Source organism: Dasypus novemcinctus, chromosome 1 (assembly GCF_030445035.2).
Source record: "Dasypus novemcinctus isolate mDasNov1 chromosome 1, mDasNov1.1.hap2, whole genome shotgun sequence".
Lineage (NCBI taxonomy): Eukaryota > Metazoa > Chordata > Mammalia > Cingulata > Dasypodidae > Dasypus > Dasypus novemcinctus.
This window is the reverse complement of record NC_080673.1, coordinates 135,521,491-135,536,906: the sequence shown is the minus strand read 5'-3', so window position 1 is coordinate 135,536,906 and position 15,416 is coordinate 135,521,491. Positions and strand designations below refer to the sequence as shown.

The 15,416-nt window shown below is 39.9% G+C and overlaps 1 protein-coding gene across 4 annotated transcripts in view; it reads right to left on the bottom strand.

The window, feature by feature from the left end:
* GRSF1 (G-rich RNA sequence binding factor 1) overlaps positions 1–14,660 on the bottom strand; it is a 34,499-nt gene extending 19,839 nt beyond the window's left edge. For 2 of the 4 annotated variants that reach the window (XM_058297365.1, XM_058297358.1), the window contains exons 1-2: positions 11,469–14,660; positions 335–491 (exon numbers count right to left, since the gene is read on the bottom strand). In XM_058297365.1, coding sequence (XP_058153348.1) covers positions 335–491; positions 11,469–11,789 — 478 coding nt within the window. In that variant the 5' untranslated portion in view covers positions 11,790–14,660. The remainder of the gene's footprint in view (positions 1–334; positions 492–11,468) is intronic. The other 2 variants (XM_058297370.1, XM_058297377.2) reach the window with 1 other exon arrangement.
* Between the last annotated feature and the right edge of the window lie 756 nt (positions 14,661–15,416).

Genomic DNA, 15,416 nt, shown 5'->3' with positions numbered 1-15,416 from the left:
AACTGTTCCTGTATTCTAAATTTATATATTACAAAAAAGAACAACTCTTATCTCATATTTCCACTAACTGGTTTAGCTTTTTGATATGTACATACTAAAACTTCAGAGAAAACTGGTTTAATACCATGTACTTATACCATTAAATACTTCTGTTGCATTCAGTCTTTAAACCTGGAATACCACAAGCAGTACACATAGGGCCTCTTGGTATGAAACCAGCCAGAATGAGACAACAGCCAACAATCAAATAGGATGTCACAGAATAGCCTAATTTGGATTTCATAGAACTTTCACTTATGCAAAATTACATATATAAAACATACATAAAATATACCTGAGAAAAAGTTAAGTACATCTTCCACAGTGCATGACCAGGGCAATCCTTGAGCTCGAATGAGATAAACATCATCCACTTCATCTCCTAATTTGGATGGGGCCAGTTCACATTCAGGGAGTGGTGGAACATCATCTAGGTAGGCAGATTTGGACTCCTTTCAAGAGAAATAAAGACTATAAAACTATTTCTTTGACAATGTACGTAAGAGGATATTTATTTCTATAAATTAATACTCTAGATGTTATTCTTAGGGAAGATATTATTTCAGAGGCAAGAAATAAACTTTACAAATCTCATCCTGTTTTGGCCTAGATTTTACATCCTAAAGAAACAAGAAGGTAATTCCTATATCCTAACGGTTTGACAGGACACAAATTTTATCCAGGGTTTGTCTTGAAAATCATCAGCCCCAAATAACACCGAAGAGGCCTTTTTATTAAGAGAGTACCAAAGGGTTCTTTCAATTTGACAACTATTTGAGTGTCTCATATACACAGTGTACCATATTAGGCCCACACCTCAAACTGTTTACCATGTAGAGTTAAGACAGGCAGCATATAAGACAAAATGTTTTAAGTGCTATAATTATGATAAAAAAGTACCACAAGAATTCAAAACAGATCACTAACAAAAGAATCAGGACATGGCATGGGCTTTGAAGGAATGACAGAATTTTGACAGTGACAAAGTACAGTAGAAGAAATAGAAGTATATTAATAAAGGTCCATTTGAAAATCAGCAAATAATCCCATTTGGCTAAAGTGTAGGGTACAATTAGGAGCTAAAGAAGATGGAACTGGCACCTGGCTTCATACAGCAGAGAGTCTTGAGTATTAATATGTATTCTTAACTTGGTAGACAAAGAAGGATAAAAGACTCTGAGTAAATAAATCAACTAGACAGCAAAATGCCTTAGAAAGATTACTCTGCCACATAAAATGAAAAGAGGAAAGATAATAAACAGGCAATAACAGTAGTGTAGCAAGAACATGAGCCATACCTAAAGAACTCTATCGTGGGGAAGTGTGGGTAGATGGTGGTATGCAGGAAGCCCCAGGAATCAGTCCCTACATCAGAATTACTAAACAGGCTTGCACTGAATCAACTATTCCAAAACTCTGGAGTCTAGGAGAACACTGTACAGCATCCAGGAAAGAGAGGGAGGAGAGAGCTGGTAAATTAGGGTAAAGAACAGTAAATTGCCATCTCCATGCAGTGATTACAGACATCCATTCCCACTCATGGCAGGCAGCAGTAGGATCTGGCCCCTGGCATGGCTTGCTGGTACGAGAAAGGAACATAAAAATACACCTCCCTAGGATCCAGGGACATGGGGATGGGTGTGCCAGGCTGTTCGCTGATTACTGCTTTTGATTATAGTTACTTCAGATTGCTAGGGACCCAGCTCTCAAGGTACACATTGTTCCAACCTTCCCTGAACTAAGGTGTGGTAGAGACTTAAAGACAATATGCTCCCTCAGAGCTACAGAGGAGAGTATAAAGGCTGTATTTGCTGGTCAGGGGCTGAGTCAAAAAAAAGGAAAGCTTTGGGGAGCCCTAGAAAAAGCTCTTGGCTGCCTTCCAATCCTCTCCCTAATCCCCTCCCCACCACAGTCCGGAGCAGGTCAGCACTCCATTTGTGGGTCTCTAGTCTTGTTCCAGTTGGGAAAGACTGACTTGGGAAACTCCTTGCCAAGGTGCCCCTCTCCCAGAATTTGCCCTCTAGGCAAAAGGAGCTTGAAAGAAGGAAAACAATATTAAACAATTGAAGTGGAGAGCATACAGCAAAAGTTTATTAACTTTAAGTCCAGCAGTAGAATATGCAGAAGAGTAAGGTTTGTTTCCTGGGAAGTAGAGGGGGTATTCAAACTCCTGTAAACAGGGGAACTCCTAAGGTTATTAGCAAGCACAAGCCCAGGACAAGACACAGACACAGAAAAGACAGGGAGGATCCTGCACTTGGCATTTGCCTTAGGCTGACCTACCTGACAGAAGGCCTGAAATCAGAGAGCACCTGCTAAGGCAAAGCAAATTTACAAAGATAAAAACATTGAAAGGTGTTTTTTGCTTGGGTTCGTTAGCTCCTAACACACAAGAAACTCTGTTATATCATAACCTGGCTACAAACTCAAGAAAAGAGACACCTCAGGGAATAACCCCCAAGTTAGAACTTTAAAATACAAAAATATTAAAATATGCAGTGTGCAACAAAAGAAACAAAAAGTGAGAGAAATTAAAATAAATAAATAAATCTTTTTTAAAAAGGAGAGATTTCTGGGAAAATGGCAGATTAGAAAGACACAGGAGCCTTTTCATTCCCAGAAAAATAGCTAAAGGACAGGCAGAAACTGCCTGGAAAAACTGTTATAGGGTTAAGGACACCAGGGGGAAAGCTAGATACCAGCCAGAACAGGGAGGGGCACAAGCAAAAAAATCTTGACAGAAAGATTGCAATGAAGCTGCAGCAGCTGCTACCAACACCTTTCCCCCAACCTATAAGCAGACAATTTTGAATTCTCTGGAGTTGGGCCAGTGGCTACAGACAGAGGGGGCTGCAAACATCTACCTCCCCAGGTAGTAGGAGAGAAGGGGACACTACCAAAAGGTTGACTCAGCTTTTGGTCCACAAATTTGGTCTGCCGTGTCCCACTAGCCCTTCTAGGCTGGGTGGTGCTGCACCATTACTTGCCCTGGAAGCCAGCACAGCTCTAAAGAGATCTGGCCCTCTCAATCACCCTTCCTACTGACTGGGACTGACCAGGACTGAGTGGAACTGGTTGTTGAGGATGCAGAAGGGAGTGGGATTATTTCCTACCCATGAAAAGAGACGGGCTGCCAGCAAAGGTTGGAGAACAGCCCCTGAGAAAGTTTGAATTGTCAGGCTCTTAGCCTTCAGGCAGGATCCTCTGTGACATTGTTTGGTCTGTGTTGCAGCAAACACACTTCAACCAGGCTATGAACTAAGAGGGTTGCCGAAAAGTGCCATCTGCTGAGGAACCAAGGAAATGCATGTAAAGAAATTAAAAGTACTTAAGTAAGAGAGACTATTACCTACCTTTATAGCTTCCCTCCCCCAAGGCCCTTGGAAGTGGGTCTACAACCCATTAATGGGTTCAGGGCCCAGATTTGAGCAACTAACAGGGACAATCTTAAAGACGTAGAACAGGTTGAACCAAGAATAAAAGAATGGCAGTAACATATAGCTTCCCACCACTAAAGGCCTACCACAGAGAGAAATTGAGCATCAGAGTAAACTCACAATCCTAAACAGATGCCTAGACAGCAGCAAAAAATTACAAGTCATACTAAGAAAATGCAAGAAATGGTACAAAGGAATAAATCAAAGCCCCATTTGAGAAACAGGATTTGAGACACTAATTAATAAGACTCATATAAACTTCCAATATCAAATTGAGATGAAGATGATATGGCCAAAGAGATAAAGGACATGAAGAAGACACTGAGCACAAAGAAGAATTTAAAAACCTTAACAGAAAAATAACAGAGTTTGTGGGAATGGAAGACAGGAAAGGTCAGATCAAAAATGCATTAGATGGGAGCTGGTGTAGCTCAGCTGGTTGAATGCCTGATTCCCAGTTATGAGGTTCCAGGTTCAATCCCCAGTGCCTCCTAAAAACAAACAAACAAACAAAATAACCACATTAGAGCCATACAACGGCAGACCTGAAATGACAGAACAGTTAAAATTGAAGAGAGAGAAGAAAGGAGAAAAAAAGAATGGAAGAAATTGATCAAGGGCTCAGGGAATTGTATGATAACAACATTCATGCCACAGGAGTTCCGGAAGAAGAACAGAGGGGACAGAACAGCATTTGAAGAAATAATGGCTGAAAATTTCCCAACTCTCATGAAAAGAAATAAATGTACATGTCCAAGAAGCACAGCATACCCCAATCAGAATAAATCTAAATAGACCTACTCCAAGACACACACTACACAGAATGTCAAACATCAAAGATAAAAAGAAAATTCTGACAGCAAGGAAGAAACAAACCATCACATACAAAGTATGCCCAGTAAGACTTAGTGCAGAAGATTTCTCATCGGAAATCACGGAGGCAAGAAGACAGTGGTATGGTATAAAGAGACTAATGAAAGAGAAAAACTGCCAGCTGAGAATTCTTTATATGACAATATTGTCCTTCAAATATGAAGGTGAGTTTAAAATATTCACAAACAGGAAGCAGACTTGGCTCAATGGATAGAGCGTCCACCTACCAGTTTGTCCAGGGTTCAAACCCAGGGCTTCCTGACCCATGTGGTGGCTGGCCCATGCACAGTGCTGACGCGCGCAAGTAGTGCCATGGCACATAGGGGTGTCCCCCACATAGGGGTGTCCCCCACATAGGGGAGTCCCACGGCCAAGAAGTGGGCCCCGTGCAAAAAAAATACAGCCTGCCCAGGAATGGCACCGCACACACGGAGAGCTGACACAGCAAGATGACACAACAAAAAGAGACACAGATACCCAGGGCTGTTGACAAGAATGCGAGCAGACACAAAAGAACACACAGCAAATGGACACAGAGAGCAGACAATGGGGGGGGGGGAAATAAAAAATGAATCTTTAAAATAAATAAATAAATCTTCACAAACAGAAACTAAGAGAGTTCATGAAAAAGAATCTGCCTTTGCAGAAGTATGAAAGGGAACTTCACAGTCCAAAAGAAATAGACAGGAGAGAGGCATGGAGGAGAGTGAAGAAGGTAAGAAGGGCAGAAAGAACACCCAAAGAGTAAAAAGAGAGATGAAAGTAAGATATGACATATGAAAACCAAGCACCAAAAGGGTAGAAGTAAATATTGCATTTACAGTAGTATCACTGAATATAAATGGATTAAATTCCCCAGTCAAAAGATACAGGCTGACAAAAGGTATAGAAAAAAAAAAAAAGCCATTCATATGCTGCCTACAAGAGACCCAGGAACACAAACCAGCTGAAGGTGAAAGGTTGGAAAGAGATTCTGCATGCAAACAGCAACCAAAAAATAGCAGGGGTAGCTATACTAATATCAGACAAAACTGGCTTTAACTGTAAAAAAGTTAGAAAAAATATAGGGGAGCAGATATAGCTCAAGAGGTTGAGTGCCTGCTTCCCATGTATGAAGTCCCAGGTTCGATATCTGGTACCCACTAAAGCAAAACAGAACAAGCAAGCAAATGAACAGAAAAAACAAACTCAGGGGAACTGTGTAGTCTGGCAGTTTTCCACATAAAATATCCCCAGAGTCAATGACTGGCCCCAGTACCACAAAAAAAAGGTCCTTGTATATTAATAAAAAGAATAACATACCAGGCAGAAATAAGTCATAAATATCTATGTACCTAAGCAGGATGCCCCAAAATGCATGAGGCAAACTCTGGCGAAACTGAAGGGAGAAATAGATAGTGGTTTGTTTGGGCTTTTTGTTGCTGTTTTTGCAGTTCTGTGGCCAGGATTGAACACAGGACCTTGTATGTGAGAAGTCGGCAATGAACCACTGAGCCACATCAGCTCCCCTGAGTTGTTTGTTTGTTTATTGACTGTTTGTTTGTTTGTTTTAGGAAGCACCAGAAACCAAACCCGGGACCACCCAGGTGGGAAGCAGGCACTCAAATCTTGAGCCACATCTGCGCCCGTTTAGGTTTTTTGTTTTGTTTTTGTGTGTGTGTGGGTTTTTGAGTAATAAAAATGCTTTAATATTGATTGAAGTGATGAATGCACAACTCGTGATTATACTAAATGCCACTGATAGTACACTTTGGATAAACTGAATGCTTTATTAACATATCAATAAAATTGATTTGTTTTTTAAAAATGGGGCAGGTTGAAGGAAATATACATCAAAAGTAAGATATGGACTATAGTTAGTAGTAATATTTTGACAATGTTCTTGCACAGTTTGTAACAAATGTATCACAACAATGCAAGATATGGTACCCCTGTATGGTGCTATGCATGTTTATTTTGTAAGTTCACAACAACTTTTACTATATACTTATAGTTTATGTATGTTCATGTATGAATGATATACTTTAATTAAAATTTTTTTAAAAATTTAGAGACCAATCTGTCCAATGAACATAGATGTAAAAATTCTCAAATACTTGCAAATAGAATACAACATATCAAAAAAATTATATACCATGAACAAGTGGGATTTATTCCTGCTATACAAGAATAAATTAACATAATACACCACATTAACAAACTGAAGGGGAAAAAAAGCTCATCTCAATTAAGAAAAGGCATTCATTGAAACCAGCATCCTTTCTTGGGGGAAAAAAAACACTTTGAAGATAGGAATAGAAGGAAAGTTCCTCAATATGATCAATAGCATATATGAAAAACCAGCAGTCTATATCATGCTCAATGGGAAAAGTTGAAAGCTTTCCCTATAAGATCAGGAACATCACAAGGATGTCCACCGTCACCACTGTTACTCAATACTGTGCTAGAAGTTCTAGCTAGAACAATTAGACAAGGGGAAAAAAAGCATCCAAATAGGAAAAGAGGAAGTACAACTCTCACTATTCACAGAAGACATGATACTTTACTTAGAAAATTCTAAACTGTTTATGACAAAACTACTTGAGCTAATAAATGAATTCAAACAAGTGGCAGGATACAAGAGCAACACCAAAAATCAATAATATTTCTGTACATTAGTACTGAACAATGTGAGGAGGAAATCAGGGAAAACATTCCATTACAATAGCAACAAAAAGACTCAAATACCTAGGAATCAATTTAACCAAGAAGTACAGGACCTATCTGCAAAAAACTACAACATTACTAAAAGAAATCAATGAAGAACTAAACCAATGGAAAGACATTCTGTGTTCATGGATTGGAAGACTAAAAATCATGAAGATGCCAAACCTATCCAAACTGATATATAGATTCAATGCAATACCAATCAAAATTCCAACATCCTACTTTACAGAAACAGAAAAGGCAATTACCAAATTCATTTGGAAGGGAAAGTGCACCCAAATACCCAAAGCATTCTAAAAAAGCGAAATGGGAGGAATTTCAATGCCTGACCATGAAACATATTACATAGTACAGTGGTCAAAACAGCATGGTATTGGCATAAAGACAGACACATTGATCAGTGGAATATAACAGAGTCTAGAAATAAACCCTCACCTCTATGGCTAATTGGTTTTTGACGAACCTACGAAGTCCATGTTACTAGGACTAAATAATCTCTTAACAAATGGTGCTGGAAGGATTGTATATCCATAACTAAGGGAATGAAAGAGAACCCCTATCATACTCCCTACACAAGAACCAACTTGAAATGGATCAAAGACCTAAATATAAAAGCCAGGACTATAAAACTACAGAAGAAAATGCAGAGAAACATCTTCAAGATCTTGTGGTAGGCGGTGGGTTCTTGGATATTAACCCAAAGCATAAGCAACAAAAGAAAAAATAGATAAATGGGATCTCCTCAAAAAAGTCTTTTGCACCTCAATGGACACTGTCAAAAAAGTAAAAAGGCAGCTGACTCAATGGGAGAAAATATTCTGAAATCACATATCTGATGAGAGTTTAATATCCATGATATATAAAGAGATGTTACAACTCAACAATAAAAAGACAAACGACCTGATTAAAAAACAGCAAAAGACTTGGTAGACATTTATCCAAAGAATATAAATGGTGAAAAAATACATGAAAAGAATGTTCAACATCACCAGCAACCAGGGAACTGTAAATCAAAGCTACAATGAGGTAACATTTCACACCTATTAAAATGGCCACTATTAAAAAGACAGAAGAAAACTACAAGTGTTGGAGGACGTAGAGAGATAGAACACTTAATCACTAATGGTGGAAAGAGAAAATAGTACAGCCACTGCGGAGGACTGTATTGCAGTTCTTAAGGAAGTTGAATATAGATTTGCCACCTGACCTGGCAATACCACTGCTACATATATTCCCAGAATATATGCATCAACAACAGTGACATGAACAGACATCTGCACACCGACGTTCACAGCGGCATTATACACGAGAGCCAGAAGATGGAAAGAACCAGGTATCCATGAATCAAAGAATGGTGTGGTATATACACACAATGGAATATTATGCAGCTGTAAGAAGAAATTAAGTTGTAAAGCATATGACAACATGGATGAATCTTGAGGACATTTTGTTGGGTGAAGCAAGCCAGACTCAAAAGGACAAACACTGTATGATTGTGCTATGATGAACTAAATATATGGTATAAACTCAAGAGTTAATAGCTAGACTATAGGTCACCAGAAAATAAAATGAGGTTAGAGAATGGTAAATGAGGGTTAACCTGTGCAAAATTGGTAAAAAGGTTGTTAATCTTTGGAAATGAATAGAAAAGGGAAAGCACATCAGTGTAACTAGCAGCGCTATTATATGAGCCTAACAGTGGTTGAAAAGGAAAGACTAGTCATGTATATTACTAAAAGGAAAGCTAAAAAATGTACATGGGACTGTATAACACAGTAAAACCTGATGTGAAACATGGATATGGGAAATATTGCATAAATAAGACTTTTTCTTAGAAACTACTAAACAAATGTCATGTATGTTAATGTTACAAGACATTACTATTAGGCAAAACAAAAAACAAAAAACATTATGCTAAGTGAAAGAACCAGTATTATATATTGTATGATTCCATATATAAAATGCAAATATAAATCCATTTATAAAGATGAAATTAGATTAGCAGTTATGTAGGGCTGAGGATAGAGGGACTGAGAGGTAGTTGCTAAGGGATGTGGAATTTTCCTTTACAGAATAATGAAATTGTTCTAAAACTTTTTGTGGTGATGAATGCACAACACTGTGCTCTTACTAAAAGCCACTGTCTATAATAAAAAAGAAATAGCAAAAAAACATATGAAAAGGTACTTGACCTCATCAGCCAATAAGAAAATTCAAATCAAAAACACAAGCTACTACTTCATAGTCACTAGAATGCCTACTTTTAAGAAATTGGAATATTTCAAGTGTTGAAGAGGATGTGGAGAAAGAGGTACACTCATTCATTTTGGGGAGGAAAAGAAAATTGTGCAGCCGCTGTGGAAGACTTTGGCAGTTCCATAAAAAGGAATAGAATTAGAGAATCCAGCAATCCCTTTTCACAGTATTCACTCAAAAGAATTTAAAGCTGGGACTTAAACAGATATTTGTACACCAATGTTCATAGCAGTTTTATTCACAATTGCCAAAAAGATGGAAGCCACTCAAATGGCCATCAGCCAATGAAAGTATAAACAAAATGTGGCATATATACACAAAGGAATATTACTCGGCTATAAAGGAATTAAATTTGGATGAACCTTGAAGACATCTTGAGTAAAATAAACCAGACACAAAAGGATACTGTATCATCTGACATGAAATAATTAGAATAAGCAAACTCATAGAGTCTCAATCTAGAATATAAGTTACCAGGGGAAAGGGTTGAATAGGGAATTGGGAGTTAAGGCTTAAAAATGTAGTTTCTATACATGACATTGGAAAAGTTTTGGCAATGGATGGTGGTGGTGATAGCACAACATGGTAAATGCAATTAGAAGTGCTGAATTATATATTTGAATGTGATTAAAAGGGGAAATTTCAAGTTGTGCATACATTACTAGAATAAATTTTTAAAAAATCCATGGAACTGCACATCACATTCAGTGACCTCTCAGTCAAAACTACGGACTATAGTTAATAGAAACAATTTAAAAATGTGCTTTCATCAGTTTCAACAAAGGGACCGCACCAATGCAAGATGCTAATAATAGGGTGGTATACGGGACCCTTGTATTTTATACACTATTATTCTATTTAAAAAGGGGGGGGAACGACCCTATTTTACAAGACTAAGCAAAAATTGGAATTTAGTAAGAATCTTACAAGCACTACAATCATCAACCTGGGAAGGCTTTTAGAGTTGCACTCTATTAGGCTAAGGACAGAGACACTAAATTCCTTTCACAGGTACCATAATTTTTATGAAGAGGTACGTCCAATTTTAACCACAGTGACTGAACACATTGTGGATGCTCAAAAGTTTATATTACAGTCAATTTCACTGAAGAAAATGATTACTTCGAGAGAGAAACCTCTCACAGAGGCTTATTAGGCATTTTTTAAAAACACAACTTTCCCCATTTTCCCAGAATTCTATAGGCATCACAAGCTTTACAGAAAAGGGCAGCAGAGAGTACTGGGCCAAGATTCAAAACAATTAGCCAGTGGCAGAAAACCTCCGCTGATTAGCCTCCGCAAGTTTCCTTAAGTTGAAAGGACAGCACAAACTGAATTAAGATAAGTATAACTCAAAGCATCAGGGACTGGGGAGTTAAAAATTGTACTACCACTTCCCAGATGCCACGTAACCAGGGGAAGAGAAAGCCTCCCACAAAGCATAACATATTGGCAATCTGAATTCTTCAAGTACACAATGACTTAAAAAATTGAGAGAAATAAAGAAAAGAAGGAAGACACTGTCGATTAACTCCTGGGTCTCCAAATTTTGGCCCCAGCCCTAGACACCCCCGCCCTCCCCCTATCAAAACTCTCCAAACTGTTCTTCCGGTCGCCGGCGACTCAGGGTCCTAAAGGACCTTCAGTCAGAGGAAGTCAGGTGCAGAGATGACCTTCAGTAAACTGGGACAGCCTGTCCTTCCCCGGAGCCACAGGGAAGCAAGACAGCTGGGAACAGCCTCCCTCTCCACGTCCCGAGCCCAGGCAGCTTTGTGCTTGTTGTCTTCCTATAGGCGGCGGGCCGCAAGGCGAAGGCGTACCGAGGTCTGCCCAGGCCTACTGCACGGAAACTCCCAACCCTCCACCGGGTCTGGCCTCCCAACCACCACCAGGTGGGGAGCAAGAGGGATGCGGGGTTGGGGCATCGACAGCCTCACAAAACCTACCATGGGCCCAGCGGCAAACAGGCCTCAACATTCAGCCCTAGTCACACTTCCACTGCCCAACCGAACAGAGACTCGAGGGAAGAACAAAACAAGGATAAAACCCGAGGCCTGGGAGAGCCTCCCTTGTTCCGGGGCCCAAGCGGAGCACGCGGCGGGAGGGGGAGAGGGCAGAGGAGGGGGGTGGAGAGGCGCGGCGCGTGCCTGGCTGTACCTCCCGCGACTGCGGCAGCAGAGGGGCACGCAGGGCTGAGTAGGAGGCGGCGGCCGCGGCGGCGGCAGATGTAGCTGTGGGGGTAGCTCCCGCCAGCCTCCCGGGGGGGACAGGCCCAGTCTGAAGGCCACGGGTCTGGGAGGCGGCGGCCGCAGCGGCCCCGAGCAGCAGCAGCAGGCGGCGGCGACCTGAGACACCTGAAGGGAAGGAGCCGGCGGCGGAGTAGAAGGGCAGGCAGGCGGCGCCGGTGCGTCGACAGCTGCTGCAGTTGCAGCCGCAGCCCCGGAGCAAAGCCCCGAGGACCCAGCGCGTCCCGGCCATGGACTCCGAAGGCGGCGCGTGGCTCGGAGGCGGCTGCGGCTGCAGCGCGAGCGGAGCGGAAGCGGAATCCAGGGCCGGGGCCGGAGAGCGGGGCACATGCGCTGTGGGCAGCGGGGACGGCGACGAGTCCGGGGGAGGCGGAGGAGAACGCGGCTCCACCCAGTCTCCGCCCTCGGGAGCCGGGCTCCCGGCTACCGGTAGCTACCGCAGGGTTGTACTTTCACTCCATGGAAACAGGCCTGAGGTGAACAAGACGAGAAATTTCCTGCCTCGGGTAGTACTGTGACTTGAAAAGTCAATCTGTTGACGACCTGCACGTTGCCCCCGAAAAGCGTGACAGGAGAGCAAGGGGGCCGTTTCTGGAAGGAACTGTGAGAGGCCCTGGTTACAGAAAGACCTTGAGATAATATAGTAGGGGGGTTAGTACCCCCACCCCCAGCCCCAAGCCTGAGGTAGATGCAGAAGGCTAACTTAATTTGTTTTAAAATGAAATACATAGGTATTTATTATATAGCTGGTACTGTATATTAACAAAGGTAAAACCTTCCTTCATGAGACAGTATTCACAAGTGGACACGAAGAGGTTTGCAAAAATAAAAACTGGTTGTGCAGTTTCCCTTCAGTTGTGATCAGTACCTGTCACAGATATATTGGGAAACAAAGTTCTTAGAGTAAAAAAGTGGAAAGAGCTAATATTTTTTAAAACTCTTTATTGTGGAAAATTTAAATGATGAAGAGTAAAATGAACTTCCAGAACTTATGGGAAGTTATCAACATTTTTCAGTCTTTTTTCATCTATCCCCGTTTCCACCTCCAAACATTTTTTTCTTTGCTGGAATATATGACCGCAAATCCCAAGGTTTATGTCAATCACTCAGTAATCTTAAACTGAGAAGGATTTAAAGGGAAAACAAAAACACTAAGCCATTCTAATACATTGTTTTTGAGGTATTTAAGATTACCGTGTTTAAACAGAAGTAATATTTTTAAAAATTGTCGTGTTTAGTTTCACTTGTTTACCCTGGCCTAATTTTAGGTAAAAGAAACTCCAAATTTTCCAGAAAATCCTTTTCCCATCTAAAATGCAAAGAATAGGAAAAAATCTGATTGGCTCAGTTGTATGGACCTGGAATATCAAAGAGAAGGGGATTCATCACCTGGAAGATTTTGGAATCATAGGGATTGTTTTTTCCTAATCCTTTCTTTCAAGAAGGAAAATGCAATTAATCTTAAGTAAGGGTTAGCCGTACATAACAGATTCACTATAAATCACAATTTGTATGCATGTTGGGAGAGTCTGGCTATTAATATGATTTTAAATTCAAGTAACTAGCTCTCTCTATGGCTATTCTTTAGCTTTTTGTTGTGGAAATAAAAAGGCTTCTTTGGGTGAAAAACTCATATTGAGAAAGACTTTTTTGATTAGGTTGGTTGTAATGGAGATGAAGAAAGATTTGAGAGCCTTTTTTTTTTTAAAGGAGGTATGGGGGTTTGAATCCAGTACCTTGTACATGGAAAGCAGGTGCTTAACCACTGAGCTACACCTGCTCCCCTAAGAGAGTTTTTAGGAGTAGAATACACAGGACTTGAGGTTTGATTGGAGAGAGAAAAGGATAGGTGTTTTCTATTGTTTTGTTGTTATTTGGAATTGGTAGAGGTAGATGGGAACGGCTTTTTTCCTTGGAAGGTTTAGAATTAAATATAAAGATTTGGGAAGCAAATCATCCCCAGTTTTGTGTTGTTACTTGGTATTGTCAGAGAAGTCTGACCTAAAACTATTCATTTGGGGGTTGTTGCTATAAATGAAGCCACAGTCTTGGATTACTCTAAATTTAGGGTTAGACTAAGAAGAGAAGGCGTCCTAGAAAGTAGTCTTGAGTTACTGCAGCATTTAGTGACCTATAGAAGGAAGTAAAACTTTTAAGGATGGAAAGAAGAGCAGCAAGACAGATAAAGAAAAATTAAGAGAACTCACAGAGTAGTTACAGAATGAAGGGAATTCTCAGTACTTAATAATCACCACGTGAAATGACAACAGAAAAAAATGTCTGTTAGATTTAATGATGTGGATTAGTAACCTTATCCACAATTGTTTAGGGTAGTGATCGCAGAGGCTAGAATAAGGCAGAGGTGAGGAAATGGATATGGATGTGGGAAAAGTTTGGTATTTTAGGTGAAGGGATAAGGCAGTAAGGAAATTGTAGGTCAAAAGTGGCATTGGTTTTCTTTTGATTAAATTGGGTGACGTTAGGGTTAAAACGATGTTGGGAGGGATTCAGTTGGTAAAGACTAATTGAATAACCAAGAGAAAATAGGCATAATTGATGTATAAGGTTCCTGGGAAGGTGGAGGAGGATAGGCATCAAAGTTCAGGTGGAGAGATTAACTTTAAATAGGAGTGAACTCCTTTAATGGAAGTAAAAACCACTTTTTCTCTAGCAAATTAATTATAAAGCATATTGATCTTCTGGTATGGTCACTTAGCACCGTTTACAGTGCTGCAAACAGATCCTAATTCTCTGACAAGAATCTCTGAGAGAACTAAGTCTAAATTGAAAGAAATACTCTAGATTTAGGGGAGAGGAAGGAGAAAAAAATCGCATCCCATTCCTAGGAAAGAATGTTCAAAAGAAATCCTAATAACTTTAAAGAGCACATTATTATGACCTGGGAGAGAATCTGGAAGAGGGTAATTTTTCTGATTATTAATAAATGAAGGAACTAATTTTATTGTCCCTGTCCCTCAATTCTTAGAGACTAACATATTTTTTTCTGATACACAATGAAGTGGAGTTGATCTCAAATGGACCGACCTCACAGACTTCTTTGCATTTGAAAGAAACGAAAAATCAAATGAAAAAAAAAAGAAACTAAAAATCATGAACCATGGATATCAATAAGCCTAGGGTGGCAAAAGGAAAAGAACTGAAGTGCAAATACCGTAGCGGAATGGTGCCTGTTTATGTAACCTACTGGGATTAAGGTGTGATTCATTACCCCAAGATTAAAGGGTGAAGTTTATTAGGTTGAGAGAACTTCAGGAATTGGGTTTACCAGCTGCTTCCATGGAAAGACAAAGAAGTGCATTTTATCACCACTATCACTGCCTTCTTTTATCTCACAACAAAAACTGATCCACTAGAGCCACAAGCTCAAAGATTTGTTTTGCTGCCCTGTTATGTGTTTCTTGGATTAGCTTTGTTAGTTGGCCTGTAATCACTATAAAGAAGTACATGCTAGCCAATTTTTATGTCTCTCCCATATACTGTATTTGGAAAGCCACCTGAGAAGGAATAAAATGTACCTATTTAGGATTGACACATGACAGACCAATAAACTAAATGCTTCAGCTTCCTCACTTTTTAAAATTAGCTATCAGTAGGTCTCAGGGAGAGTACCTAATTAATTATGTAAATGAAATATTCTGTCAAGAAGTAGCAATTTCAATAAAAATAAAAGGATTTCTTTATACAAATGGTACATTTTATTCCATGGCAATTTTTTTACAAAGAGCAAAAATGACAATGTGAACAGGATTCCTGAGGGAGTTTCTGAATAAAATATTAACATGATTATTATAATGAACTGTTTTACTCCATATAGATGAGGATTTCACAAAACTCTGAA